The 25,538-nt window shown below is 46.2% G+C and overlaps 2 protein-coding genes across 5 annotated transcripts in view; one reads left to right on the forward strand and one right to left on the reverse strand.

Moving 5' to 3' along the window:
• Window positions 1–13: 13 nt before the first annotated feature.
• Gss (glutathione synthetase) lies at window positions 14–25,019 on the reverse strand. Of its 4 annotated transcripts, XM_048349067.1 has the most exons (14): window positions 24,652–24,666; window positions 22,997–23,096; window positions 20,507–20,735; window positions 14,424–14,569; window positions 13,256–13,331; window positions 12,902–13,041; window positions 12,050–12,166; window positions 8,387–8,467; window positions 8,208–8,285; window positions 7,248–7,314; window positions 3,470–3,664; window positions 2,921–3,002; window positions 2,154–2,343; window positions 14–487 (listed from the first exon to the last, which is right to left on the reverse strand). In XM_048349067.1, exons 2-14 carry the CDS (start codon window positions 23,053–23,055, stop codon window positions 364–366), a joined length of 1,584 nt encoding a protein of 527 aa, XP_048205024.1. In that variant the 5' UTR covers window positions 23,056–23,096; window positions 24,652–24,666; the 3' UTR covers window positions 14–363. The 4 variants fall into 4 exon arrangements, with proteins under 4 accessions (XP_048205024.1, XP_048205025.1, XP_048205022.1 ...); XM_048349068.1 differs by lacking the exons at window positions 22,997–23,096; window positions 24,652–24,666 and adding an exon at window positions 24,902–25,019; XM_048349065.1 differs by lacking the exon at window positions 24,652–24,666 and having other exon boundaries at window positions 22,997–23,348.
• The window catches only part of Myh7b (myosin heavy chain 7B), a 43,115-nt gene continuing 36,335 nt past the window's right edge, over window positions 18,759–25,538 (forward strand). The window contains exon 1 of the mRNA XM_048349058.1: window positions 18,759–18,963. The gene's annotated coding sequence lies outside the window, so the exon portion shown is untranslated. The remainder of the gene's footprint in view (window positions 18,964–25,538) is intronic.

Raw genomic sequence — 25,538 nt, forward strand, 5'->3', positions numbered from 1 at the left:
AGCAATGAATCACTGAATCAGCAAGGTCATTTTATTTAAGGCAGAGCTAGGCAAAGTCTATACCCTTCCATCCACCTCTTCCTACCATCCAGTCTTCTCCCAAGTCAGGCACTGTGGAGGGACCCACAGGAAGAGGGCAGGGTTTATAGACCTTTACCTCAGAATAGCTTCCCTTCTCACACTCCAGGGGCTTGAGGGTCTTTAGAGCTCATCTAAAGGGAAATATTGCTTCTCTGATCCTCAGATGGAGGGCTGAGAGAAGGCAACAGCATTTCCCCTTCCCTGAAGTCTCAGGAGGGCTAGGAGAGGAATGACAAGTACAGGGGCTTAGAAGGCGTCTTGAGTGAAGTCCAGGCTACGCCCTCACACAGGGTATGGGTTGTCCAGGACAGCCACTCCTGCTGCCACACCACCGTCTGCATGTTCAATGGCTTTGGTTCGAAGCAGATGGCCCGCGTGTGTGTTCATCACAAGTGTTTTTCCCTGCCTGTAGAAACAGGGTCAGGAAACACACAATGTCACCAAATCTAGGACCTTCCCAATAAGCAAGAAGTCGAGTGACTACTTTCAAGAAATGCTAAGACTTTAGAGTCAGATTTGGATTTGTAGCCTTGCTTGGAAATTACTAGTTCTATGACTCTGAGCAAGTTCCTTAGACTTTCTAATATCACTTTCCTTCATTTAAAATTGGGATATCTCTTACTTTTTTATTTCGGTGCTGGTCTGGGGCTGGAACTCAGGGCCTGGGTACTCTTCCTGAGCTTCTTTTGCTCCAGTGCCCTACCACTTAAGCCACAGCTCCACTTCTGGCTTTTTTGGTAGTTTTAGTGGAGGTAAGAGTCTCACAGACTTTCCTGCCTGAGCTGGCTTCAACCATAATCCTCAGATCTCAGCCTCCTGAATAGTTAGGATTACAGGCATGAGCCACTGGTGTCCAGGATACTTCTGTTTTTTGTTTGTTTGTTTTTGTTTTTGCCAGTCCTAGGGCTTGAACTCAGGGCCTGAGCACTGTTCCTGGCTTCTTTTTGCTCAAGGCTAGCACTCTACCACTTGGGCCACAGTGCCACTTCCGGCTTTTTATGTATATGTGGTGCTGAGGAATTGAACCCAGGGCTTCATGCATGCTAGGCAAGCACTTTACCACTAGGCCACACTCCCAGCCCTCCAGGATACTTCTTACTAGGACAATGATGATCATCATCATGATCAACCTGATCATGAGGATGAAATCAATCAGGAGAAGCACTCAGCATATCAAGACTCACATTTCATATCCCAAACCATGATTTTCCTTCTCTCCCTCTCATGATGGCTGTGGGATGGTGTCAGGCGGAGATGCAGCAGGTCATTAGGGAAGGCTGTAGAGAGGGCAGGCTTGGGTGGGAGGCGGGGGAATGTGGTATCTGTGTCTTATCCTCATCTTGGGAGTCATGTTACAGCACATGGTATAAGGGGCCTCATTCCTTATACTTCAAGTCCACTTCTCAGAATTACTGATTTTTCTTTTGGAGGGGGTACTTGTCTTGGGGCCTGAACTGTCCCTAAGCTTTTTTTTTTTTTTTTTTTTTTGCTCTTCCACTTGAACCACAGCCCCATTTTCAGCTTTTCTGGTGGTTAATTGGAGATAAGCGTCTTATAGACTTTCCTGCCAGGGCTGGCTTTGAACCTCAATCCTCAGATCTTAGCCTCCTGAGTAGCTATAATTTCAGGCATGAGCCACAGGTGACCTCTTCCTGATTTTTAGTGCTTAAATCCCCAAACCAAGGAGTTACTCAGTTCTTCAGAGCCACTCAATATCCTGTAGCTGACAAATCTCATCTTTCCCTAGAATCCCCAGTGGCCTTGGAGCTGGACCTAAACTCTCCCTAGAGTCTCCTAGTTCTGTTTGTCACACCATGTTTTCTCAATCCTTCTGCTACTATGTAGAATTTCCTTTATAGTTACAAAGCAACTCTCCTCTGAGCGTCACTTGTTAGCCCTGTGAGTTGGGCAGGTCTTGGGTCTTTAGCCTCACTTACTAGACCAGAAAACAGGTAACAAAGCTAGGGATTGGCAAGGCTGGGACTGAAGCCCAGGACTCCTGACTCTGTTCAAAGTTCCTTCTCAGCTTGCCTGGCTAGCACTCATATAGGGAGGTAGAGAAAAGAGCTCACCTGACATAGACTCCAAAGATACCTAGCTCTGAGACACACTGGACCACTCGGGCAGGGCTGCCAGGCCGTAGCAGGCAATTCCTAAAAGGCTCTGGTTCAATCTTCTCCATAAGGATGTAGGAAGCCCTCTCCTCACTGTCCTTCAGCCGCTCCAGGGCTTGCACCATTTCCTCCCCATACAAGTTGTTACCTGCAGTGAAACAGCCAGCCAGTCAGTCAATCAGTCTGCCTTCTGTGTACCTTCCGCACCCTGTGCCCTCACTTCAGGAGCCATGTGAACAAGACACCAGTCTCACTTCCTGCCTCTAGCCCAGAGAGTCCAGAGCACATATGGCTTCTGAGACAGGTCACTTGACAGTATAGCCCTTACCCAAACAAACATGCCTGCCATCACACTGCCCTGCCTGGCTGTCTCCTGCCTAGGGACGTTTCTTCCCAATCTCCATTATTAGGCCTCCTCTTCTTAAATATTGAGTTAAATGTTGAGGTTCTGCAGGAGTTGTCTTCACTTGGGTTCTCCATGTACCATTTTCCCTCCCCAGAAAGACTTGGTCCATTCCCAAGGCTCCATCTCTACCTAGAATCAGATTCCCCTGTGTTCCATAGCACCTGCTCACAAGGTCAAGGTCTTGGTGGACATTATCCAGGATGGATCCCTTCTCGTATCCACCAAGCCTGGCGCTGTGTCCATAGCAAGTGCCAGTGAACACTGCCAATACTGCTAATCCCTTCACTTAGCAGCCATACAGAGTGGGGGCTCCACCTACCTCCACCCTCTCTCTGGGGCTTCAGCACAAACCGGCTAGGGGCAGTGAGAGCCTCAGCAATGGTCTGGTCCCCTTCTTCACCCTGGTAGGAGGCAGAAAGTCATCACCAGCAGTCTTAAGGTGAAAGAGGCAGTTGAGGTCCTACTGGTCATTCTGAGCTACATCAGGGGGAGAACAGGAGGGAACAGCCATAAGCTCCTTTAGGTTGGATGCTTCTATCTGGATGTGAGCCCCCACAGTAAACCCAAGAACAGGTTTTTCTCTCTAGCAATATGACGACTCAGCAGCAGGTGACCTAGAAAGTGGGTTCAGATATCCCCTAGTCCTTTCTACCTGCCTTAGTGTCCCTTCCCTGCTTGCCATTCCCATCTCTACCTTTGTTCAGGGGAGCTTCCAGTGAATCTAGCCCCTGAGATGGCCTGTTATCACGGCTCTAGGACCTCAATTACAACGCCAATGATAGTGCCAGCTCCACCCTCCCCCAACCAATGGGTTTCAGGTATCTGCCACCCAAGAGAGCTGTGAAGAGAAAACAGGCTGCTTATGTACCATGTCCAGGGAGTAGAGGCCGGCAAAGGTGGCACGGAGGCGGGCTATGGGCTCAGGCTGGCCAGGGAGCAGCATCTCCAACATGCCCACCCTGCTCAGCTCCTGTTGCACCTTCTTAGTCCCCGCCAGCTGAGTAGCAATGTCTGGGCACTTGACAGCACACGACCTTTCCAGCAACAGGCGTGCTTTCCAGTTCTGTAAAGGGAAGAAGACAAAAGGAAGTCTATTTTACTTCAGCTAACCTTTACTGAGTATCCCTCAAGTGCTGGCACTATGCTTTTTATCTTCACGTTGATCATTTCCTCCCACCCCCTATGATTGCAACTTGCCTACCAGGCAGGTGTGAGCTCTAACATTCTGCAGGATTCTTGCCTTTAGGGAACTCATGGTCTAGCACACTGGTACATGACCATAATTAGAGGGAAAAGGAAAAAAACGGGAAACAGCCTTTTTTAAAGATATAGGAAAATTGGTGGATTTTGTTTTTGTGTGTTTGTTAGTTCCTGGAGGTAAGGTCTTGAATTTGAAACCTGAAATTGCACTCCTACATTAGCCTCCTGAGTGCTAGGATGACAGGTATATGCCACCACAACTGGCCAGATGGGAAGTTTTAAAGAGCAGAGTATACTTGTTTATAAGCTATACTTCCCACTGTATTCCAAATAAATTCTAATAGTCTGATTATATAACCCTTTGCCTTTTATCAAATAAAATCCCAACATCTTACTTACGGCCTAAAAGACCCTGAAAGATCTAGATCCTGTTCTTTTTAACTTTTCCCTCTGCCATTCTCTTTGATTTCGACATCTCACTAGCCCAGACTAGACTTAAATTTTTAATTCTCCTGTTTCAGTCTTCCAGTTGCTAGGATTACAGGCATGTGCTACCATGCCCAGCTTATTCTCATCTTAACTATTAATTCAGTCACCTTTTCAGAGAAGCCTTCTGTGACCACCCTGTTTAATGTGGATTTCTTCATAATTCTCTATCTTTTCATACTGCTGTTCATTCAACTGAGAGAAAACTTTTTTTTTTTTTTGCCAGTCCTGGGCCTTGGACTCAGGGCCTGAGCACTGTCCCTGGCTTGTTTTTTGCTCAAGGCTAGCACTCCGCCACTTGAGCCACAGCGCCACTTCTGGCCATTTTCTGTACATGTGGTGCTGGGGAATCGAACCCAGGGCTTCATTTATACAAGGCAAGCGCTCTTGCCACTAGGCCATATCCCCAGCCCCGATAGAAAACTTTTTTAAGCTGGGTATGGTGGTACATCCCTGTAATTCTAGCATTTGGTAGGTTGAAGAAGGAGGATCATAAGTTTAAGGCCAGCCTGGACTACACAGTGACCTTGTCTCAAAACACAAAACCCTAAAAGCCCTTTCTTATTTCTTCTTATTTCCTGACCAGGGTGAGCAATATGAGGACCAATCCCCACTTGTTTGCTTTATTTTCTGCTATGTATCTCCACAAAATGCAGTTCTGGCACTTAGGGGGTACTTCTGACATTCTTTTATTGCTGCTGAGTGAAGTAGAATTTGAGTAGTGTCAGAGTGATAGGTGAGACTCGGTAGAGAAGAATATTCAGGCTCACAAAATAATACAAACAAGGGTGTGACAGTATCTCATGAATGGTCTGTTGTCCCAGAAGCTTAAAATATAAGAAGCAGGGAAATGGCAGAGGACTAGAGCTCCCAGCTCTGGTCCCTGTTCAGGCATTGAGCAGATAGTCTCTCTTTGGTTCCAGAACACAGTATATTTCCCACTGCAGGATCAAGGCTGAGGCCTGAGGAATACCTACCAATGGCTAAGTCTTGGGAGACCTACCTCTATGTTCTAACCCTACTTTAAGTGTCTCAGTTCCCTTAAAATGTCCATCTCCTTGCTCACAGTACTTTCCATCTTTGTTAGCTCATCTCTTCTCTAAGTTTTCTTTGGTCCCTTCCCCTTCTTCTATCTTGAAACTTGGATCCATTAGCCCAATAGACAATTTCTCTCTTCTCTAGTCAGCAAGTACCCAGTATTGCTATGCACCTCTTTAGAGGAAGGGCCCTCCTCAAAGATGCTCCCTCTGTAGAGCTGCCCACTATGGAGCTCAACCCTGACAGAAAACCCAGATAAAACTGTAGTTCTGGAAGGAGCTCCTTTAATTTTCCAGTGTACATCCTGCTCTGAGAAACAGACCAAGAAAGAGCAAGAAACATGCCTATGTATGGTCAAACAAAGGCAAAGCCTCGCTTACAACTCCCAGCCCACTACTCATTGTATGTCTTGACTATTTCCTTCACTTATCTTTCCCTGTTCAATGCAGGGCTTCTTAGCTGGATGCTGTAATCCTAACTATTCAGGATCTGAGGATCACAGTTCAAAGCCAACCTGGGTAGCAAAGTCCAATTAACAACTATAAGGTTCACAGGAAAGGAAACCCACCATGTTCAGGCAGAAAGGCGTTTATTGGGGGGAAAGCAAACTGCCAGCCCACACAAGATGGAAGAATGGGGAAATAGGGAAAGGAAGAAGGGAAAAAGAGAGAAAAGAGCAAGAGAGAGAAAGAGAGAAAAGGAATGAGAGTGGGGATTCGTGTTGAGCCAGATTATATAGGGAAAGGTGGGAGGTATGGCCAGGTGGATTGGATGTGACCTCAGAGAAGGGGGAGGTAACTGCCTCCAGGTGTGCCAGTTACCTAGGTAACTCTGGTACTGGATGCTGACTTAAACAGGTGGGGGACATCTGCATGGAGCCCTCCCAGGGGTAGACCTTACAACAACAAAAAGTGAGGGAAGCTGTGGCTTAGGTGGTAGAGTGCTACTAGCCTTGGGTAAGAAGAGCTTAGGGGCAGACTCCGGTTCTCTTCAGATCATATAAATCGTTCGCTTTTTACTAACAAAGCTCAGGGACACTGTTCAAGCCCTAGGACTAACATGCACACAGGTGTACACACACACACACAAACACACACACACACACACACACACACACACACACACACGCAGGGCTTCTTAGCTTCCCTATAGTCTGGATGTTAGAGGCATGGAGGAAGAATGGTTTACTGGGAATACCATTTCTGACCAGAGTGTCAGAAAGCTGGGAAATTCCTTTGTGGTCTTAAAGTAAGCCTTGGCCTCTCTCTCTAACCTTAGTTTCTCCATCTTACAATGGGATTGATTATATGCCTTCGAGGGTAGTTGTAAGAGTTAAATGAGATCATGGATGTGGAAGGTAATTTGAAACTGAAGGATCAGATAGCAAAATGAATCAATATCACCATTATTGCCATGAACATGTATGAACATGTGATAAAAAAAACACCTTTGTAATTCAGGTTAAAGGAGAGGTAAAGAGGAAGGAAATAACCAGTGGTGTGCTGGAACTGGCTTATACTGGCTAGTGCTTGGTTGTACCATTTCTTCATGACTCTGTGTTCAAAGATAAGTTGGGTAGTAAAAAATTATACTACGGAAATCAGCAAATATTATAAACTGAGATTCACTCCCCTCTCCCGCAGAAATATGTCTCTTACACATTTGCTAGCCTATCTTTGGGAAATGCGTGGCTGGCTAAAGCCTGGTGGAGGATTCAGATTCTAGAAGACAATGTGCCTATAGAGGAAGAATAGCAAAAAGCTTGCAGTAGGAGAGGAGTTTCTAACAACAGGTTCCCTGAGGAAGAACTGAAGCTAGAGCTTGGAGAAAACCCCTGGTTGTTGTGACAACCATGTTGGGTCTCTGTGGAGCTAGCTAGTGGGTCCCAGGAGGCAGTGACTGGCCCAACAGAAAATACCAACCTGGAGACTGTATTGACTTGGCATGTAACCATCTCGGAAGTAAACCACAGCAACTTCCTGGCCATCCCTATAACACAGAATTTAAAAAAACAAAAGCTTCTGTGTTAAAGGAATCAGACATGTTCAGTGTTTCAATCCATTTCAGGGTACATTCAAATGCATTTGGCTTCTCTGAAAGTCAGTCGATTCATACAGGGAGGCTGGACAGTCCTTATTAGAACCAGTGATAACCAGACAGATACTAGCATAACCACCGAAGTGTGCCACGTTGGAAAGCTTTCCAGAAATTCCACATCATTCTAAAAAAGGCTACAGAGAAACAGAAAGGTAACTAGAATCCAATTAAGTAAATTCCAAGAAAAATGTGAATTCAGTTATGACATAAGATAGCCTTGTTAAGCTTCTTTCCCTTTTCTTTGACCTACTTGATATTATCTAGTTTATCAGGAAAGTAAAATAATTTTGTTATGCTAAAAGTGTATTTTTAAATAATATGGTGGGTGGCAGCGGTATTATGAAATTTCATGAAGGTTTGTAACTTTGAACAGTTCAAGTTCCAGGTGTAACTATGAATGCTGCAATGCTATCCAAAGATTTAGCAACAAAGCCCCCTTGTGGTGGCCTATGAAAGGGCCTCTTTTGGAAGACAAATCCAGGCCTGAGCTCAGAGAGCAACATCCGGCTGGGTCCCAAAATGGGCCAGCTGCCTCTCCTTGATGGCTCAGGACCCGCTTGACAGCCATTAAGAGGGGGAAAGAAAACTTATGGCAGAAAGAAAACCAGGGCAGAGCTTGGCTGCCCTTCTCCAGAATTTCCTGTGAGGATAAGATATTTCAGAAGTTAGGAGAAAAGAGAAGAAAACAAGCCATCATATCTTCCAGAAGAAAAGATCACTTGGTGAAAGAGGGTGGCATGAGAGTTTTCACAAACCAGCCATCTTTGGGAACTGGGGATGCTTACATAAACAGCCTTCGGTCTTGATCCAAGGTCCCCTTTTCTGAAACATCTTCAAATCGTCGCCGGATTACATGGATGTTCCTGGCAAAGATGGATGGACAAGAATCAGAAGGAGTGCGTGCTATGTTCTCAGTTGCCCTCTCTTGGGGCCACATCTGGAGGTCTCTTCCTTTATTACTTACCTGGCTAGCAGCTCATTCTCTATAGCGCGCTGGTCAAATATGTTCCTTTCCTTCTCTTGAGCAATTAGTAGCACCAGGGCACTGGAGAAAGAGCACAGGTGGCCCAAAACTGCTAAAGAGCCTGTCCTTGCTCTGACTCATCCCCTTCAGGAATGAGAACAGAGGTTTCTTTAAAAAGTAGATGTCGGGCTGGGAATATGGCCTAGTGGCAAGAGTGCTCGCCTTGTGTACACGAAGCCCTGGGTTCGATTCCCCAGCACCACATATATAGAAAACACAGTAGTGGCATTGTGGCTCAAGTGACAGAGTGCTAGCCTTGAGCAAAAAGAAGCCAGGGACAGTGCTCAGGCCCTAAGTCCAAGGCCCAGGACAGGCAAAAAAAAAAAAAAAAGTAGATGTCCAACTTGATATTGCCTCAGGTTTTTGTTGTTGTTGCTGTTTTGCTGGTCCTGGGGCATGAATTCAGGGCCTAGGTGCTGTCCTTAGCCTCTTTTTGCTCAAGGCTAGTGCTCTACCACTTGAGCTATAGCTCCACTTCCAGCTTTTTTTGGTAATTTATTAGAGATAAGACATTCCAGCCTGGGCTGGCTTTGAACTTCAATCCTCAGATGTCAGCCTCCTGAGAGCTAGAATTACAGGTGTGAGCTACCAGCTCCCACTATTGTTTCAGGTTTTAACACATTACTTGCTGAAAATAAAAAAAAAAATTGGGGGAAAAAAAGAAAATAGATGTTTCTGCCCCTTTCTCCAGCAATGAGGTGAATTTTCTATACAAATTATAATTTACATTTAAAACCATCACAAAAACTTAAGAGGATTTTTTCTTAGAATTTAATATAATGATTCTAAAATCTATCTGAAACTATAAAGAGGTAGCAGTATTAAAGGATATTTTGAATATAAACAATAACCCTCACTGCTGAGAGTTGGGTACTAATGATTTACTAGATTGTAAAGGACATACTTTTTTTTTTTTTTTGGCCAGTCCTGGGGCTTGAACTCAGGGCCTGAGCACTGTCCCTGTCTTCTTTTTGCTCAAGGCTAGCACTCTGCCAACTTGAGCCACAGCGCCACTTCTGGCCTTTTCTCTATATGTGGTGCTGAGGAATCGAACCTAGGGCTTCCTGTATACAAGGCAAGCACTCTTGCCACTAGACTACATTCCCAGCCCAAGGATATACTTTTTAAAAGCAGGATTTTTACATGAAAAAATAGAATAGCTAAGTAGAACCCTTAGAAACTCATAGAGCCAATTACAATTAAGGCATTGTCTCCCAAGGCCTTCCAACATTTCTGTCCACAGAGCTATGTCTGGTTTCATGTTTTTGTTTCATTTTGTTTTAGTGCTGGAGTTCAAATCCGGGGTATAGGAAGTGCTAGAAAAGTGCTCTACAGTTGAACTAATCCCTAAGCCCTGGTTTCCTTAATGGGATCACTGGGGTGAACTGGGTATCTTTCTCTGTTTATCTGTATTTTGTTTGTTTGTTTTTGGCCAGTCCTAGGCTGTGAACTCAGGGCCTGAGCACTGTCCCTGGCTTCTTTTTTGTTCAAGGCTAGCACTCTGCCACTTGAGCCACAGCGCCACTTCTGGCCATTTTCTGTATATGTGGTGCTGAGGAATCGAACCCAGGGCCTCATGTATACGAGGCAAGCACTCTTGCCACTAGGCCATATCCCCAGCCCTGTTTATCTGTAGTTTTAAAAGAAGTAGGAGTTAGCCTGGTGCCAGTGGCTCACTTCTGTAATCCTAGCTACAAAGGAGGCTGAGGTGTGAGGATGGAAGTTCAAAGTCAGCCAGGTAGCAAAGTTTGTGAGACTGTTATTTCCAATTAACCAGAAAAAAAAATCCAGAAGTAAAAGAGAATGCTAGCCTTGAGCATAAAAGCTCAGGGACAGTGCCAAGGCCCTGAGCTCAAGCCCTAGGACCAGCACACACATATCAAAGCTTGAAGTGGAGGTGTGGTTAAGTGGTAGAGTGACAGCTTTAAGTAGAAAAGCCAAGCAAGAGTGCAAGGCCTAGAGTTAAAGCACCAGAACTAGTACCAAAAAAAAAAAAAAAAAAAAAAGAGCAGGTGCTTGAGTCTGACAAGTGACAGAATATCAGAGGACCCTAATTCAAACCACAATTCTAGTAAAAAACAAACAAAAAACAAATACAAAAAAACAGGTGCTTGAGAGCTCAGGAAAAAGGATTGTCTCTTTAAGTACCAGTTAAGCTATTTTCAGGGTCAAAGGTAGATACATCAGACTCATAAGGCCAATTTTAACAGTAGCAAACTATTTTTGTTGTAGCTATACTTTTTGTGCCTGTGGTGTCTTGCAATGATCTGTGGAAGCCCCCAGACTCTGGCTTAGAATACTGTGTGTATTCCTGACCTCCTGTACCTGGCCTTGTCTCTTTGTCTCTGCTTCTCTTTACCTTAGCTGAACCTTTTGGACTGAACACTGTTTACCTAACTTCTTTCCAAATACAAGTCCTATTATGTCACCTCTCAAAGCCTGGCTGAAACCTCATAAGGTTATATATGCTACTAGCAGAGGTCAGATATGACACTGGCTTTGAGCATGTTCTTGTCTGAAAGACAAGCTAGAAATGGTGCTCTTATACCCCTAAGAAGAGTCCCAAGGGCCAAAGACCTTGCTCTTTATTTTGCAGGCCCAATTACTCTGTTTATGGTGGAGGAGGTGGTGGCACCTAGCCCAGGCAGAGAGGGAAAGCAGGAGGGTAAAGTACAATTGCATGCTCTGCCCAATTATGTCGTCAGCCTGCCACATGTCAAACAATGGGAGCCAGGCCCAGAAAACATATTCTACCTCCCCCTGGGTAGTCAGAACTGAGCATGGCTATGAACCTCAGTTTCCTCATCTGAAACAGGGCAGATGAACAGTCTCTACCTTATAGCATTTGTTAAAAGAGTTCAATGAGATCCTTAGCACAAGTGGTGGTACAAGTAAGTGTTCATTCTGGGACAACTATCAGTGCCATGTTAGCACCACAGTAATCAGTATTGCAACCCCTCAATTATCTGGAAGTCACTTACCTAGCATCTTCACACATCTGGAACATGGTTGAGAAATAGGAAGAAAGCAAAAAATGCCCTAGGCAGTCAAAATAGACAGCATAAAATTCCTAAGTCAAATCTTATGCACTTAATCATCAAAGGGGCCCTCCTACTCTTTGGGTACAAATTGAATCATTATTTATTTTTTCCAAACAACAGCCAATCAGAGAGGAAGTAGTAGAAGGGGAGGGAAAGATTCCACATTCAAACCCACTGATGGCAGTAAATAGTAAGCACTAATAGTCAGGAAGTTTGATGAAAGTTCATCTGACTCAGCACTAAAGCCACTGGTGCAGGCAAACAGACTCATATGCCTCTCTGACCCTAGGTGGCATCCCTGAATTATAGCAAGACACAACTGCTGACAGTCACAATGATAACTACCAGTCCATGAGGAAAGGTTAAGTTATACACAGCCTCTCTTATTTAAAGAAGCCCAAAATGCCATTAAAATAGTGTTGGCACTTGAGAGTTAACGTTTCTGTTCCCAGGAAAATCCCTTTATTGCTTAAAGATGCCTAACAAAGAAGAAGCTGTGGATCTCATGAATGCTGACTCTAAAGCAGGCTAGTGCTGCCATTTTTTCTTCCCCCATGCTTACTTGGCTGAGCCATAGAGCTCCCAGGCTTTGGCGATTCCCAGGGCCAGTCCCCTGCTAGGATTATTGGAGAGGATCTTGGCAGCTTCTGTGGTCTTGTTCAGGACACTTAGAACATGTCTGTTGGAAGAGAGATGGCTGTTCAGTACTTGGATGGACTAGAAGACACCTCTGCCTATGACTTCACAAACACATACAGGGATATGACTCTGCAAATCAATCATGCACATTAAAAGCATCTTTACCATCACACTCCTGTAGGATCTACTTTAGTTGGAATAGGCTGGACTGAACTCACAGTGATTCCCTGATCCATATGCCCAGAGGAGCCAGAGGCTTTGTGTCCCCCTGCCACCCCATCCCAGCCTCCATGTGAGTTGGATCCCCTTACGCTGGGCCCCAGGTGCTGTCTGGAATCCTGCTGCAGACCATGTACAACGATAACAACCTGAAACATCCCTGTCAGGTAAGGATGGCTACCTTGACAACACAGCCCTTACATGTAAGCATCTATAGTCCCCTCTGCTTTGCATTTGGAATCCCTTCCAGGCCCTCAGGTATGTCCATCTCTTTCTTACCACAGGCCCCTGGAACATACTGGGACATACTGTTCCTCTACCTGGAACACTAACTTGCACAGTGAAGAAGCAGGACTAAATGAGCCATGAAGTCCTTTCTCTCTCTGATGTATCAAAAATCTAATTGCAAGGAGCAGATTGGGGGATGTAAGGATGAAGGGGGAGGGGGATAGACACATGACCCAGGGCCCAGGCAGCCACCATCATCACTGGGAGATCCCTTGCTCAGTGACTATAGGTTCTTAAAGCTATGTCCACAGCTGCCCAAGAAACCCACCGGTGCACATCTGGAGTTCGAGAAGCGAGGCCTCCAAAGCTGGCAGAAATAGTGTTGATTTCAATCTGTTTCAGGGCTGGGGAGCCATCTGCACTGTGCTGGAACATGTAGTCAGAGCGGTTCAGGCCCAGGAACACAGTCTGTGGGCGAAACTGAAGGCTGAGGACATCTGTCCTGGGGCTGACTCTGAGAGTCTAGCCACACAGCAAAGAAGTACACAAACTATGCCGACAGGAGAAGTATCAGCCACCATTCCCAACCCCAGAGGGAAGCAGCAAGAGAAAGATTACCAGGAGATTAAGGTTAAGATCAATTCAAAATACCAGAGAGAAGGGTAGGTTCCAGAATTGTTACCTGTGCAATGCCCTCTTTCAGGACTTGCTTGTAGATGTCAAACAGCTGAGCAGTAAAGGTGTCTCTTTTGATGGTGCTGGAAGAGGAAATAGAACATTCTTCTAGACTACATGGGATCTTAAAGATCCTACCCTTAACCATGGGGTCCTGAATCCTTTTTGGTTCTACTGATCCAAACTAGAAAACCCATTCCAATCTAGTACAGAATTACAGTTAAAGATCGTGTCTATAACCATAGCTATTCAGGAGTCTGAGATCTGAGGATGGAAACCTGAAGCCAGCTTGGACAAGAAAGTCCATGAGACTCTGATTTCCAATTAACCCAGAAAAAAGTCACGAGTAGAGTTGTGGCTCAGGTGGTAAAGTACCATCCTTGACCACAAAAGGTAAGGGTTTCCCAACTCTATTCCATATGATTCCTTCTTATATTCCCCTCACACCAATGGGACACATTTGAAAACAGATTTGGTCTTTAACAAAATCATTTTCTAGATTATCAAAGATACATAATCATCTATATATACATCTAGCAAATATATAACACTTATACATTTAATTCTAAGAGAAACTGAGATGTAATTCTAAAATAAATCAGGAAATTTCACTTGCTCGAGGATCTGAAAAAGGGAAAAAATAAAAAGACCTAGAAAGAAGAGAAAGAAAGGAGTGACTATGAGCCATTGCAGAAGTGGTGTCCTTGTGCCTTGGGAGTGCCTCAATCTGCATTCTGTCCCACCAAAGCTAAGACACTGAGGTAAGAAGTAAAAAGTCTAAGTTTAAGTCAATAACCTTCCCTATTCTTTTCTCCTCCAAACTAAGCTGACTTTCCCTAATTTCAAATGGAAACTTCAGTCTTTGAAAGCAGGGGGACACAGATCACAGAATGTTAGCACTAGAAGGGAGCTGAATTTTAAGCCAACTTCTTCATTTTTCAGATAAAGAAACTAAGGCACAGAGAAGGAAAAGGACTTCTCTGAGGCCATATAATCACAGGGTGGAGGCAGGAAGTGAAGCCAACATTCTTGACTCATTTACTAATTTGTGTTTTTCCTGGAGTACCCGCCCTCTATCCCACCAAGTCAGCTGACACAGAAGCACCTCATGGATTCCCAATCTTCCTGTCCTTTGCTTCCAACAGGTCCTAGGTTCCTCAAGTTTGACCCAGTACCTGGAGAGAGTCTGCTCCAGGAAGGCAGCATTCTGGCTGACAGCATCCACTAGCAAGTTGAAGTCCATCTGCACAGCATAGGCCTGCTCCAGCAGGGCAGAGGGGACCAGAGAGGGGAAGAGCGTAAAAGGGGCATAGCTCACCACCTGATCAAAGAGAGAGATGGGTAGGAGTGAACAGGGTGTCTTCCTGCAAAGGACTCCATGCAAAATCTGGCCTACATTCATTGAGGATAAACCAATTTCAGAATCCTGGTTACCAACACAAATGGAAGGACAGAAGAAAGGTGAGGAAGGGGTACAAAGACAGCACTCAGCTTCTGTGACAATTTATCTCCACAAATTTAAAAAAAATTTAAAAATCCACCACCAGGTGCTGGTGACTCACATGTGTAATCCTAGAAACTCTGGAAGCTGAGATCTGAGGATCACAGTTCAAGGACAGCCTGGGCAGGAAAGTCTGTGAGAATCTTATCTCCAATTAACCAGCAAAAAGCCAGACATGGAGCTGCAGCTTAAGTGGTAAAGCACTGAGTGAAAAAGCTAAGAAACATTACCAAGGCCCTGAGTTCACGTCCCAGTATGCATGCATACACACATGCACGCACACATGCACACATACAATCTACAAGTGACTAAGCACTTCCTGTGTGCAAAATACCATATTAAATATTTAAATGGATTCATCATTTAACTCTATGAGGAAGGTACCATATTACCCATACTTAAGAGTGAAATATGGTCTGGGAATGTGGCTTAATGGTAGAGCGCTTGCCTAGTATGCATGAAGCCCTGAGTTCGATTCTCAATACCACATAAACAGCAAAAGCCGGAAGGGGCGCTGTGGCTCAAGTGGTATGGTGGTAGCCTTGAGCACAGAGAGGCTCAGGGATAGAGCCTAGGTCCTAAGTTCAAGCCCCAGAACCAGAAAGGAAAAAAAAAAAGAGTGAAATATGGATACTGGGGCTGACTGGCACCATCTTGGCTTCTAGATGACAGGGACTCTCTTAGAGGTGAAATTCCACCTGTCTACCCCCTGGTGATAGGCTTGCCTGAATTCCTAGAAGCAGGGGTGGGGACTTGGACAGCAGGTTCCCAGACCTGCCAGACTTGTACCATTAACTCAGAAGACTCTGAACTTTCTAGCTCCCTGTGATCCTGCCCCTTGACCATGACTCTATTTAGGCCCTACTACCCCTGCAGCCATTGTGCCATGTCTCCTGTCTCCTGAGGTCACTGTGGCATCCCTCTTCAACTCTCCATTAGAGTTGATCTGGTTGAGATTGTTTTTTGTTGTTGTTCTTTCTTTACTACACTCGTGGCTCCATTTCCTAACAGTATTAAGTGCATTGGGGGCTGCAAGATTTGGGGACATATGTTTACTCATAGTCACTGGCTTTCTAATAAAAATAAATCTGGATTCAATCTCTCAAAATGTGGTTCTTCTGTATTTCATGATAGAATTCTCATATAAAGAAGATACAAGCAGGGTACCAGTGGCTCACACCCGTGACCCAAGCTACTCATGAGGCTGAGATCTGAGAATCCCAGGTTGAAGCCAGCCTAGGCAGGAACGTCTGCAAGATTCTTTTTTTTTTTTTTTTTGCCAATCCTGGGGCTTGGACTCAGGGCCTGAGCACTGTCCCTGGCTTCTTTTTGCTCAAGGCTAGCACTCTGCCACTTGAGCCACAGCGCCACTTCTGGCCATTTTCTGTATATGTGGTATTGGGGAATCGAACCCAGGGCCTCATGTATATGAGGCAGGCACTCTTGTCACTAGGCCATATCCCCAGCCCCATGCAAGATTCTTATTTCCAATTAACCACCAGAAAACCAGAAGTGGCTCTGTGGCTCAAAGTGGTAGAGCCCTAGCCTTGTGCAAAAGAGCTCAGGGACAGCATCCAGGCCCTGAAGTTCAATCCCCACAACTGACCAAAAAGAGAGAGAGAGAGAAAGAGAGATATACAGGACCCCAGACAGAGGCTAAGTAATAGGTCTAAAAGTATATTCAGCTGGTAAAAGATGCTGGGATTTCAATCAAGATGGTGACTAAACTCTTATCAACACAACCCACACCCACACCTCCCTCTGTGAACTCATATCTGATTGATTCAAGCCCAGGCCCTGACCTGTGTCAGAACCTCACACCCCAGCTCCCTGGCCTTCTGGTTTGGGTAAAGGAGTCCTACTGGTAGGGCTGCAGCAGAAGTGAACTCTGCCCCCAAGTAGAAAACTGGAGTGGCTCCCACTTAGTGCTTGAGATGCTAACTCAGGTTAACAGGCTTGGAGTTTAGCTGCATTCTGAGGTCTTTGGAGTTCGATGTAGTCAAGTTTCTACAAGGGGAGGAAAACGCATTCTGAGACTCCCAACAAATGAACTAGAACTTGGTTAAAGAGATAATAAGAAGGTTCAAACAGTCCTGAGTTGAACTCTCAAGTTAATATCAGTTTGCCATTACAGAAGCAATGAGTGGGGGCTGGGAATATGGCCTAGTGGCAAGAGTGCTTGCCTCGTATACATGAAGCCCTGGGTTGGTTCCTCAGCATCACATATATAGAAAAGGCCAGAAGTGGCACTGTGGCTCAAGTGGCAGAGTGCTAGCCTTGAGCAAGAAAGAAGCCAGGGACAGTACTCAGGGCCCAAGTCCAACCCCCAGGACTGGCAAAAACAAACAAAAAGACTTCCCAACATGCCTCTCCCACAAGTCTCATCTGCTGTAAAAAATTCCCAGAGTTTTTCTGCCAAGACTTCCTTCTGCCTCAGCTCCTAGGACCCATTACCTGAAATTGAATTTAGGACTGCAGGCATGCCACTACTTCCTGCAGGCCACAGGCTAAAGGCTGTCGTGCATAGTCTCTTGCTTTAGATAAATGGGCATTAGAGTAACACTAGTTCACTGTAAGGAACACTACAGCACATGCGATGACAAGAACATTCTGCTTGTGTCAAGGGAAACACCAGGTGATGAAATGGTGGTGAGAAGTGGTATCTTCTCTGAAAGGGCAGCCAGAACATTGTTCCAGCTGATTGCCACCATGTAGTGAAGTGGGTCAGACTTGCCCAGTTGATCTGATTGTTCAAGAAAAGCTGGGAAGCTTTCTTTTGGGTGCCAGTCCTGGGGTTTGAACTCGGCCTGTGCACTCTGCCCCTGAGCTTTTGTGCTCAAGGCTGGTGTTCTACCACTTGAGCCACAGCTCTAATTCTGGCTTTTTGGTGATTAATTGGAGAAAAGAGTCATAGATTTCCCTGCCCAGGCTGGTTTCAAACTATAGTTTTCAGATCTCAGCCTCCTGAGTAGCTAGGAATACAGGTGTGAACCACTAACGCTGGCTTTGTTTTGTTTTTGTTTTTTGGCCAGTCCTGGAGCTTGGACTCAAGGCCTGAGCACTGTCCCTGGTTTCTTTTTGCTCAAGGCTAGCACTCTGCCACTTGAGCCATAGCGCCACTTCTGGCCATTTTCCATATATGTGGTGCTGGGGAATCGAACCCAGGGCTTCATGTATATGAGGCAAGCACTCTTGCCACTAGGCCATATCCCCAGCCCCTGGCTTTGTTTTTAATATCATGAATTTATTTGCTTTTTTTCCCTGAATAATTATTTATTGATTGTCAAAGTGATGTACAGAGGGGTTAGTTTCATACGTAAGTCAGTGGGTACATTTCTTGTAATATCATGAATTTTTAAAAAGTGTTGGCTAACACTGGGAATGTGGCTTAGCAGTAGAGTGCTTGCCTAGCATTCATGAAGCACTGGGTTCGATTCCTTAGCACCACATAAACAGAAAAATCCAGAAGTAGTCCTGTGGCTCAAGAGGTAGAGTGCTAGCCTTGAGCAAAAAGAAGCCAGCCACAGAGCTCAGGCCGTGAGTCTCAGGCCAAAACAACAACAACAAAAACAAAAACAGCATCCTGGTTTCAAAACAAAACAAAAACCTCAAAGCCTGTAAAAGAATGATTGCCTCTGTAGAGGAAAGAGCAGTGAGTTGAGGAGGTTTACTCTACATGCCTCCTCTTGAAAGAGGCAGGTACCCTGTTCATGGGTTAGTCAGACAAATGAATTAACTCCCTAAGTACTGCAGGGACCAAGTCATCAGCCTGCATGCTGTGGCTGGTCTGCACCTCTTGGCTCCAGGAGCCAAACTGCCTGGACTTCAGTTCTAGTTGTGCCAACTATTCTACCAGTTAAATGACCTCAGGTAAACTACTTAAATTCCTAGATCCATTGTTCCTTTTGCCATCCCCCCTCCCATCTGTGGTGTGTGTGTGTGTGTGTGTGTATACACTAGTCCTGAGGCTTGAGCTCAGGGGCTGGGTGCTGTCCCTTAGCTATTGTGGTAGTTAATTGATAAAAGAATCTCATGGACTTTCCTGCCCAAGTGGTCTTTGAATCACTACCCTCAGACCTAAGCTTCCTGAGTAGCTAGGAGTGAGCCACCAGCACCCAGCAGTTCATGTTTGCTGCGCTGAAGCAGAAATGAGCCAGCAAGTCTAAAGTGTGCAGGACAGCACCTGACCACCCCCCAGAGCATATACTCAGCAAGTACTGTGAGGCACCCTGCCTGTGTTTCCTGAGGGGTTCAGTTTTGGTTTGTGTTCTCCAGAGAGAGCCTGTGCTCCAGAGGCTGGACCTCTAGCTGACTCACTCTGAGCTCAGTGCCTAAAAGGCCTTGGCCTAGAGAAGGAACCTGGTAAAGATTTAGAATGAAATCACATACCGCATGCACGCACATGTCTCTGGATTATATTCTCATTGAGGATTGTGCCTTTTCTTGGCCATGAACTCTCAGAAAGACAAATTAGACCTTTATAGAATGCCTGGTTATCAACAGGTAGTAACAGGAAATAGAAGTTTGAAGAGGGATATGTTTTATCTTGAATTCAGAAAAATCACAGTCTAAGACATTTTATTGCCAAAGCCAGCCACCTTTAGGGGATACGTGTTTTCATTGACTCCGTAGTTGGCAAATATTTACTGAGTTTGGGCTGTCCACCAAGTCCATAGTAAGTATTGATTTCACAGAGACAAAAAAGAAAGTGTTTAGATTTGAAAAAAGAAACCATACTGTTAGCTCTTTAATAACCAGTGTGGATGGTTTTAAAGCACACTGTTAATTAGGAAGACAAAAAAAGCAAGGTACAGAAGTATTTGTCGAGTATGCCTTTTGGTTTAAAAGTAGGGCCAGGGGCTGGGTATATGGCCTAGTGGCAAGAGAGCTTGCCTCCCATACATGAAGCCCTCGGTTCGATTCCCCAGCACCACATATACAGAAAATGGCCAGAAGTGGCGCTGTGGCTCAAGTGGCAGAGTGCTAGCCTTGAGCAAAAAGAAGCCAGGGACAGTGCTCAGGCCCTGAGTCCAAGCTCCAGGACTGGCCAAAAAAATAAAATAAAATAAAAGTAGGGCCATGTACTGTATATGATTTTGGTACACTGGATATTGTATATATGCCTACCTGATCTAGGGAAGTGAAAGAAAAACGAGGGCGTAAGATATCACAAGGAATGTACTCACTGCCTTATTATGTAACTGTACCCCTTTTGCACAACACCTTGTCAACAAAATTTATATAAGTGGGGCCATGTATGGTAACATATGCCTGTAATCCAAGCATTCAAGGAGGAAGCAGAAAGATTGTAAGTTTAAGGCCAATTTAGGCTACATAGTGAGAAGCCTGTCTCCAAACAAGAAGAAAAGGCTGGATGTTATGGCTTATACCTGTAATGTTAATTACTTGGAGACAGAGATTAGGAGGATCACGATTTGAGCTCTCTGGACAAAGAGCTTCATGTGAATTTTTTTCTTTTAATTCCCCTCTCTGACCAATTCTACAGGCCTTATCATTATTTCATTCATGTATCTGTAGAAAGCTAAGAGAGATTAAATAACTTGCTCAAATCACACTTCAAAGCACAGGTTTAAATTTGATTACTCCGGCTTTTTACTTTATATATTTTCAGAGATCAGCTTAATTACTGAATAAGATAGATTAAAGCTTGGGGGGGGGGGGTCGTGACCTGGGCTGGCAGAGCCCGGGCAGTGGGATGGGGGGCGTGGTCAGCGTGTGGATGGGACTGGTGCTTACATCAGAGGAGTTGGGCTCCTGCTTGGTTCTCAGCAGAACTCCCTCCGCCAGGGCCCGGTCCACGGCCTGCTTTGCCAGCTCCTCTAGCTGCTGCTCATCCTGGAAGAGGCTCCCCCAGCTGGTGGCCATCCCAGCCTGTGATTGTCTGGTGACAGAGGGCAGGGGTCCAGCAACCCTGAAAGTTGCTACTAGACACCTCCCAAACACTGCAGGACTCTGACCAGGTCGCCTGAAAAGACAGTGTGGTGCAGGGAATGAACACTGGCTGGTCCCAGTGGTTCATTTCTACGTACTCAAAAGAGTTAGCTTGACAAAGCATTTCCACCGCCACTCTCTAATTCCCAATACAGCAATGGTATTTTTCTCACAGTAAGGAAGTGTGAGGCTCACAAGTATGGTCTCAGACTTGTAAAGTCCAGACTTGTACCCAGGTTTCTGAATTCCCAGCCCAACCCTCTTTAGAGAAAGGAGTAATGTCATATGTGATTGGGACAAGTTCCTTCCCCTCTCACAACTACAGGTTTCCTACACTAGAAGCAAAGTGGCTGGGGGAGATCAGCAGTGATAAACCTGACTGAACCTTCTGGATTGCTTGGGATTGTCCCTCCCCACCCAAGAGATTGTGTTTCAAAAGGCCTGAAAGGAGGAAAGGGTTAAAGGATTGAGGTTCTGGTGTTTTGGAGCTTTTTTTTGTTGTTGTTTTGCTGTTGTGGGATTTGAAATCTGTGCCCCGGGCACTGACCCTGAGCTCTTCAGCTCAAAGCTAGCGCTCTACCACTAGAGCCACAATGCCACTTCCAATTTTCTGGTGGCTAACTGGAGATAAGTGTCTCATAGACTTTCCTGCCCCGGCTGCCTTGTGATCCTCAGATCTCAACCTCCTGAGTAGCTAGGATTATAGGCTTGAGACACAGATGCCTAGAGAGGTTCTGTATTTTTTTTTAAAGTTTTCCTGGGATGAGAATCATTGTAGATTAATTTTCCTTTTCACTCCAGCAACTCATGTAACATACCCAACAAATTACGAATGAGGCAAGAGCCCTTTCTGGAATATCATGAAAATTAAGATAAGGTGAAGTAAGAGAGAGAGAGAGAGAGAGAGAGAGAGAGAGAGAGAGAGAGAGAGAGAGAGAGAGAGTGTGTGTGTGTGTGTGTGTGTGTGTACTGGGGCTTTAACTCAAGGTCTGGGTACTGTCCCTGAGCTTTTTTGCTTTCCCACTTGAGCCACAGCTCCACACTTCCAGTTTGAAAGGCAATCTTCAGATCTCAGTCTCCCAAGTAGCTAGGATTATAAAAAAATCTACTAGCAGTAAACAACTGTATTTTGTGTGGACATCTATCATCACAGAAAATGAAAAGGCAAAAAAAAAAATTGGACAGTACTGGGGTTCACACTCGGTCACACTGCTTGTTAGGCAAGAGCCATACCCCAACCCAGAAAATACTCATTTTGCAATGGGGTAAGAAAGGGATTTGAGTAAAAATCTAAAAACATCAGTCATTAATTTTGTTCTGCCTTGTCACTCAATTTTAAGATGACATGGCTGGGACCAAATCACAGTGGGCCCCAAGACCAGCGTTAGAAATAATACGTTAATTCCAGCACTTTCAGCCCTGTCTCCCTCACCACATGACAGAACTGGTATTACACCAATTATGCAAATCTGCCAGTCTCAGCACAATGTTTTGAAAGAATGGCTCTATCAACTCAAGAAGGTTCTGATTAACATCTGTCTGGTGAGCAATAAATGACAATAGTCATAATATAGAACAAGGCCCTGGAGTTAGGTAGACCTGGCTTTGAGTTCATAATACTATTATTTCCCTTATAAGTAATGTCAGTATATGGATTAAATGAGAAAAATCAGATCAATGTGAAGTTTCTCAGCAGTATTTGGAACTTTTATTAGTCTGTTTTCTGTTACTATAATGAAATGTCTAAAGCTGGAACTTTTTTTTTTTTTTTTCCAATCCTGGACACTGTCCCTGAGCATCTTTTGCTCAAGGCTAGCGCTCTACCACTTGAGCCACAGTGCCACTTCCAGCTTTTTCTGTTTATGTAGTACTGAGGAACTAAACTCTGGGCTTCATGCATGCTAGCAAGCACTCTACCACGAAGCCACTTTCTCAGCCCCAAAGCTGAAACTTTTTTTCATAGTTTTCAAGGTCCAAGGGCATAGCACTGGCTATGCACTGTTAAACAATACAGTGGCAGTCTTGAGAGCAAGCCAAAAAGAGTGACTCACTCCCAGAACTCAGGGTCCCACAGGAACTATCACAATCTCTTCCAGTGGCAATTACTTCAACTACCTAAAGACTTTCCACTAGGCCTTACCTCTTAATGCCCCTCCTCCCCATGTCACAACCTTGGGCCCCAAGACTCCAATATATGAACCCTTTGAGAGACACATTCAAGGCAGGCCCAAACCATACAGAAAATAACACGAGAGGTTTTTGCTTGTTCATTTGTTTTGTTTTGACTATACCTACTTAACAGGCAAGGAGGTCTCACACAACAGCCTAGCGGCAGAACTAAGACAAAACCCCATGACTCTGGATTGGAGGTATGGCTCAAGTGGTAGAGCACCATCTGTGAGCAAAAAAGTCAAGCAAGAGTGCCAGGCCCTGAGTTCAAGCCTCTGGTACCAGAAAAACAACAGAACCTTTCAATAGCCCCCAACTCCCCACAACTTTGGAATTCCAATATTTCTGCTGCCTGGCTTTTTTGCTTAGCAAACATTCCTAATGCTAGGTTCTTTGGCTAGGTACTAGGGACACAGAATGGTAAGACATAAAAATAATCACTATGGCCAGGTATAGTAGTGCATACCTGTAATCCCAACACTCAAAAAACTAAGACAGGTGGATTGCAAGTTCAAGGCCAGTGTGGGTACATAGTGAGATCCTGTCTTAAAATAATTAGTATTATCCCCTCTCCTCACTTTTTTGGACAGTTCTGCAGTTTGAACTCAAAGCTTCCTCCTTCCTAGTGTTGTTCCACTTGAGACGTTCCACTAGTCCCTTTTGCTAGAATGCTAAGTACACACCACAGCACTCTGCCACTGGTTGAGATGAAGTCTCACATGTGCCTTCAGTAGTGTCAAACCATAAATACAGGTCTGAGACACCATGCCAGCATTGTTTTCCTTATTGTGTCTCAAACCTCCTTGTGACTTAAACCTGCTTTGCTGAATGCCATACAGATCTGTATTTTTCGTCTTCTTTCTGTCAGTTATGTGGCTTGACCTCTGGGCCTGGGCACAATCCCTGAGCTCTTCAGCTCAAGACTAGTGCTCTACCACTCGGTTTTCAGACTTTCCTGCAGGGGCTGGCTTTGATCTCAGCCTCCTGAATAGCTAGGATTACAGGTGTGAGCTACCAGCGCCAGGAAAATCTGTATTTTTTTCAAAGCAGTACTTTTCCCGAGCTCCAGCTGCTTCCAACAGAAGTTGTTGCCCCCTACTCCCTCCCCCCCAAAAAACAAATAATCTGCGTCTTATCCTATGAACCTTACTCTGGCACCAAGCCTCCTGTGTACTTTGCTCCTAGGTCCTTTTCTCCTTCAGTCCTCCGGATTCTGCTGCCTCAGTGCACACTGCTTTGAAGTCTCAAGGCCTACCTCCACTGATGGCCGCTGAGCTCCTCCCCGCCCCCCATCTCCTCCCGGGACACTGGAGGGTTCATTCACGTGAGGCATCTCCAGTGTGCCGACTGCACCGGCGCTCTCCCTCTTCCAGGCCTTGGAAGATGCGGTTTTCCCTCTGCAACACTCGCCCACTACTCCTGATTGCTTCCGAAGCGGCCCCTGTGCTCTGCCCGGCCTTCTACCACCCGGCTTCTTCCCGTGCCCTGTACGGTGGCCTCGGTCACTTCTGTTCCTAGCCCGGTACTCCAGGATCCTTAAATAAATGAATGACGAAGGAGTCACCCGAAGCCGTCCACGCAGCCGTCCACCGCCCACACGCACTCCCCGGCCGGACTCCATCCTCCCCAGGCCAGGCTCCTGCCGGCCGCGGGCCTGGGGAGGCCGCCCGAGGCTGTCCGACCCCCGCGGGCCGCTCGCTCCCACCCGGGGCGACGTTTGGTCCCTGCTCTTCTTTGCTTCCTTTCCCCTTTAAACTCGAGCTCGGATCTCCCGAGCTGACACCGGCCGGATCTGGAACAATCCAGGACCCACACGCGCCGGGCCGACCCCACCCCCCTCACTGGACACAAGCTCCCAGAAGCCCGCGAAGGGCTGGAGCCGCGACGTCCTCGGGCCTCCCGCGCTCCGAGCGCTCTCCGACACTCCCTCCCTCCCTCCCTCCCCTCGGCGCGGCCTCCCCCCGCCCCACACCCGGGGAGCGGGGAGGAAGCGTGACCCTCGCCAGCCGCCGTCGCCGAGCCCCAACCTACTCTTTTCCTCCTTCGGCCGCGCACCGCACTCGGACTCCTGGCGCCGTTACCCAGGCGTGGTGGGCGGGGCCTCGTCGCGGCCCACTGCGCCTGCGCAGGCCACGCCCACCCTTCCGCTTCAGGCACTGGGCGGGACTTGAGCGGGGCTTGGGCCTGTGGAGCTGGGCGGCGGCTGCGAAGGTGCCGTTGGGGTGTGTGTGTGGGGTGAGGGTCACCCAGGCTTTAGGGCTGCACTCAGGTGGTGAGGTCAGGCCACTTCAGCGTGCTCGGAGCTGGCGACGTCCATTGTAAGATGAAATCATTGTTCAGAGTGGGAGCGGCCACTCCCCACGTCGGGCTCGGCCCTGACCCAGGGGCGGGCTCCCCCCCCACACACACCGGCCGAAGCCGGGTCGCACTGTACCTTAGAACTGCAGAGCCAGTATTAGAACCCAGGCTGTTCTCCAGCTCAGTCAACTCCTCTTCCCCTCCCACCCTCAAAAAACACGGGGTTTTTCTCGCCTAGGGCCACAGCAAAGAAAGCCTTGGAGGCCAAAGGAAAGCTTTTTTTTTTTTTTTTGTATTTCTGTGAATTTTCAAGTTTGGACAGCTTGAAGGATGGCCCAGTGTTTTCCAGCTTCAATACCATCTGCATCGC

This window comes from Perognathus longimembris, chromosome 6 (genome assembly GCF_023159225.1).
Source record: "Perognathus longimembris pacificus isolate PPM17 chromosome 6, ASM2315922v1, whole genome shotgun sequence".
In the NCBI taxonomy this organism is placed as follows: domain Eukaryota; kingdom Metazoa; phylum Chordata; class Mammalia; order Rodentia; family Heteromyidae; genus Perognathus; species Perognathus longimembris.

Excerpts from the sequence above, each read along its gene's own strand:
- Gss (XM_048349067.1), bottom strand. The coding sequence starts at position 23,055 with ATGGGGTTTTGTCTTAGTTCTGCCGCTAGGCTGTTGTGTGAGACCTCC. Across the intron at positions 20,736-22,996 it reads GAGACCTCCTTGCCTGTTAA|GCGACCTGGTCAGAGTCCTG; the intron begins GTAGGTATAGTC and ends CTGTCTTTTCAG. Across the intron at positions 14,570-20,506 it reads AGGAGCCCAACTCCTCTGAT|GTGGTGAGCTATGCCCCTTT; the intron begins GTAAGCACCAGT and ends CTCTTTGATCAG.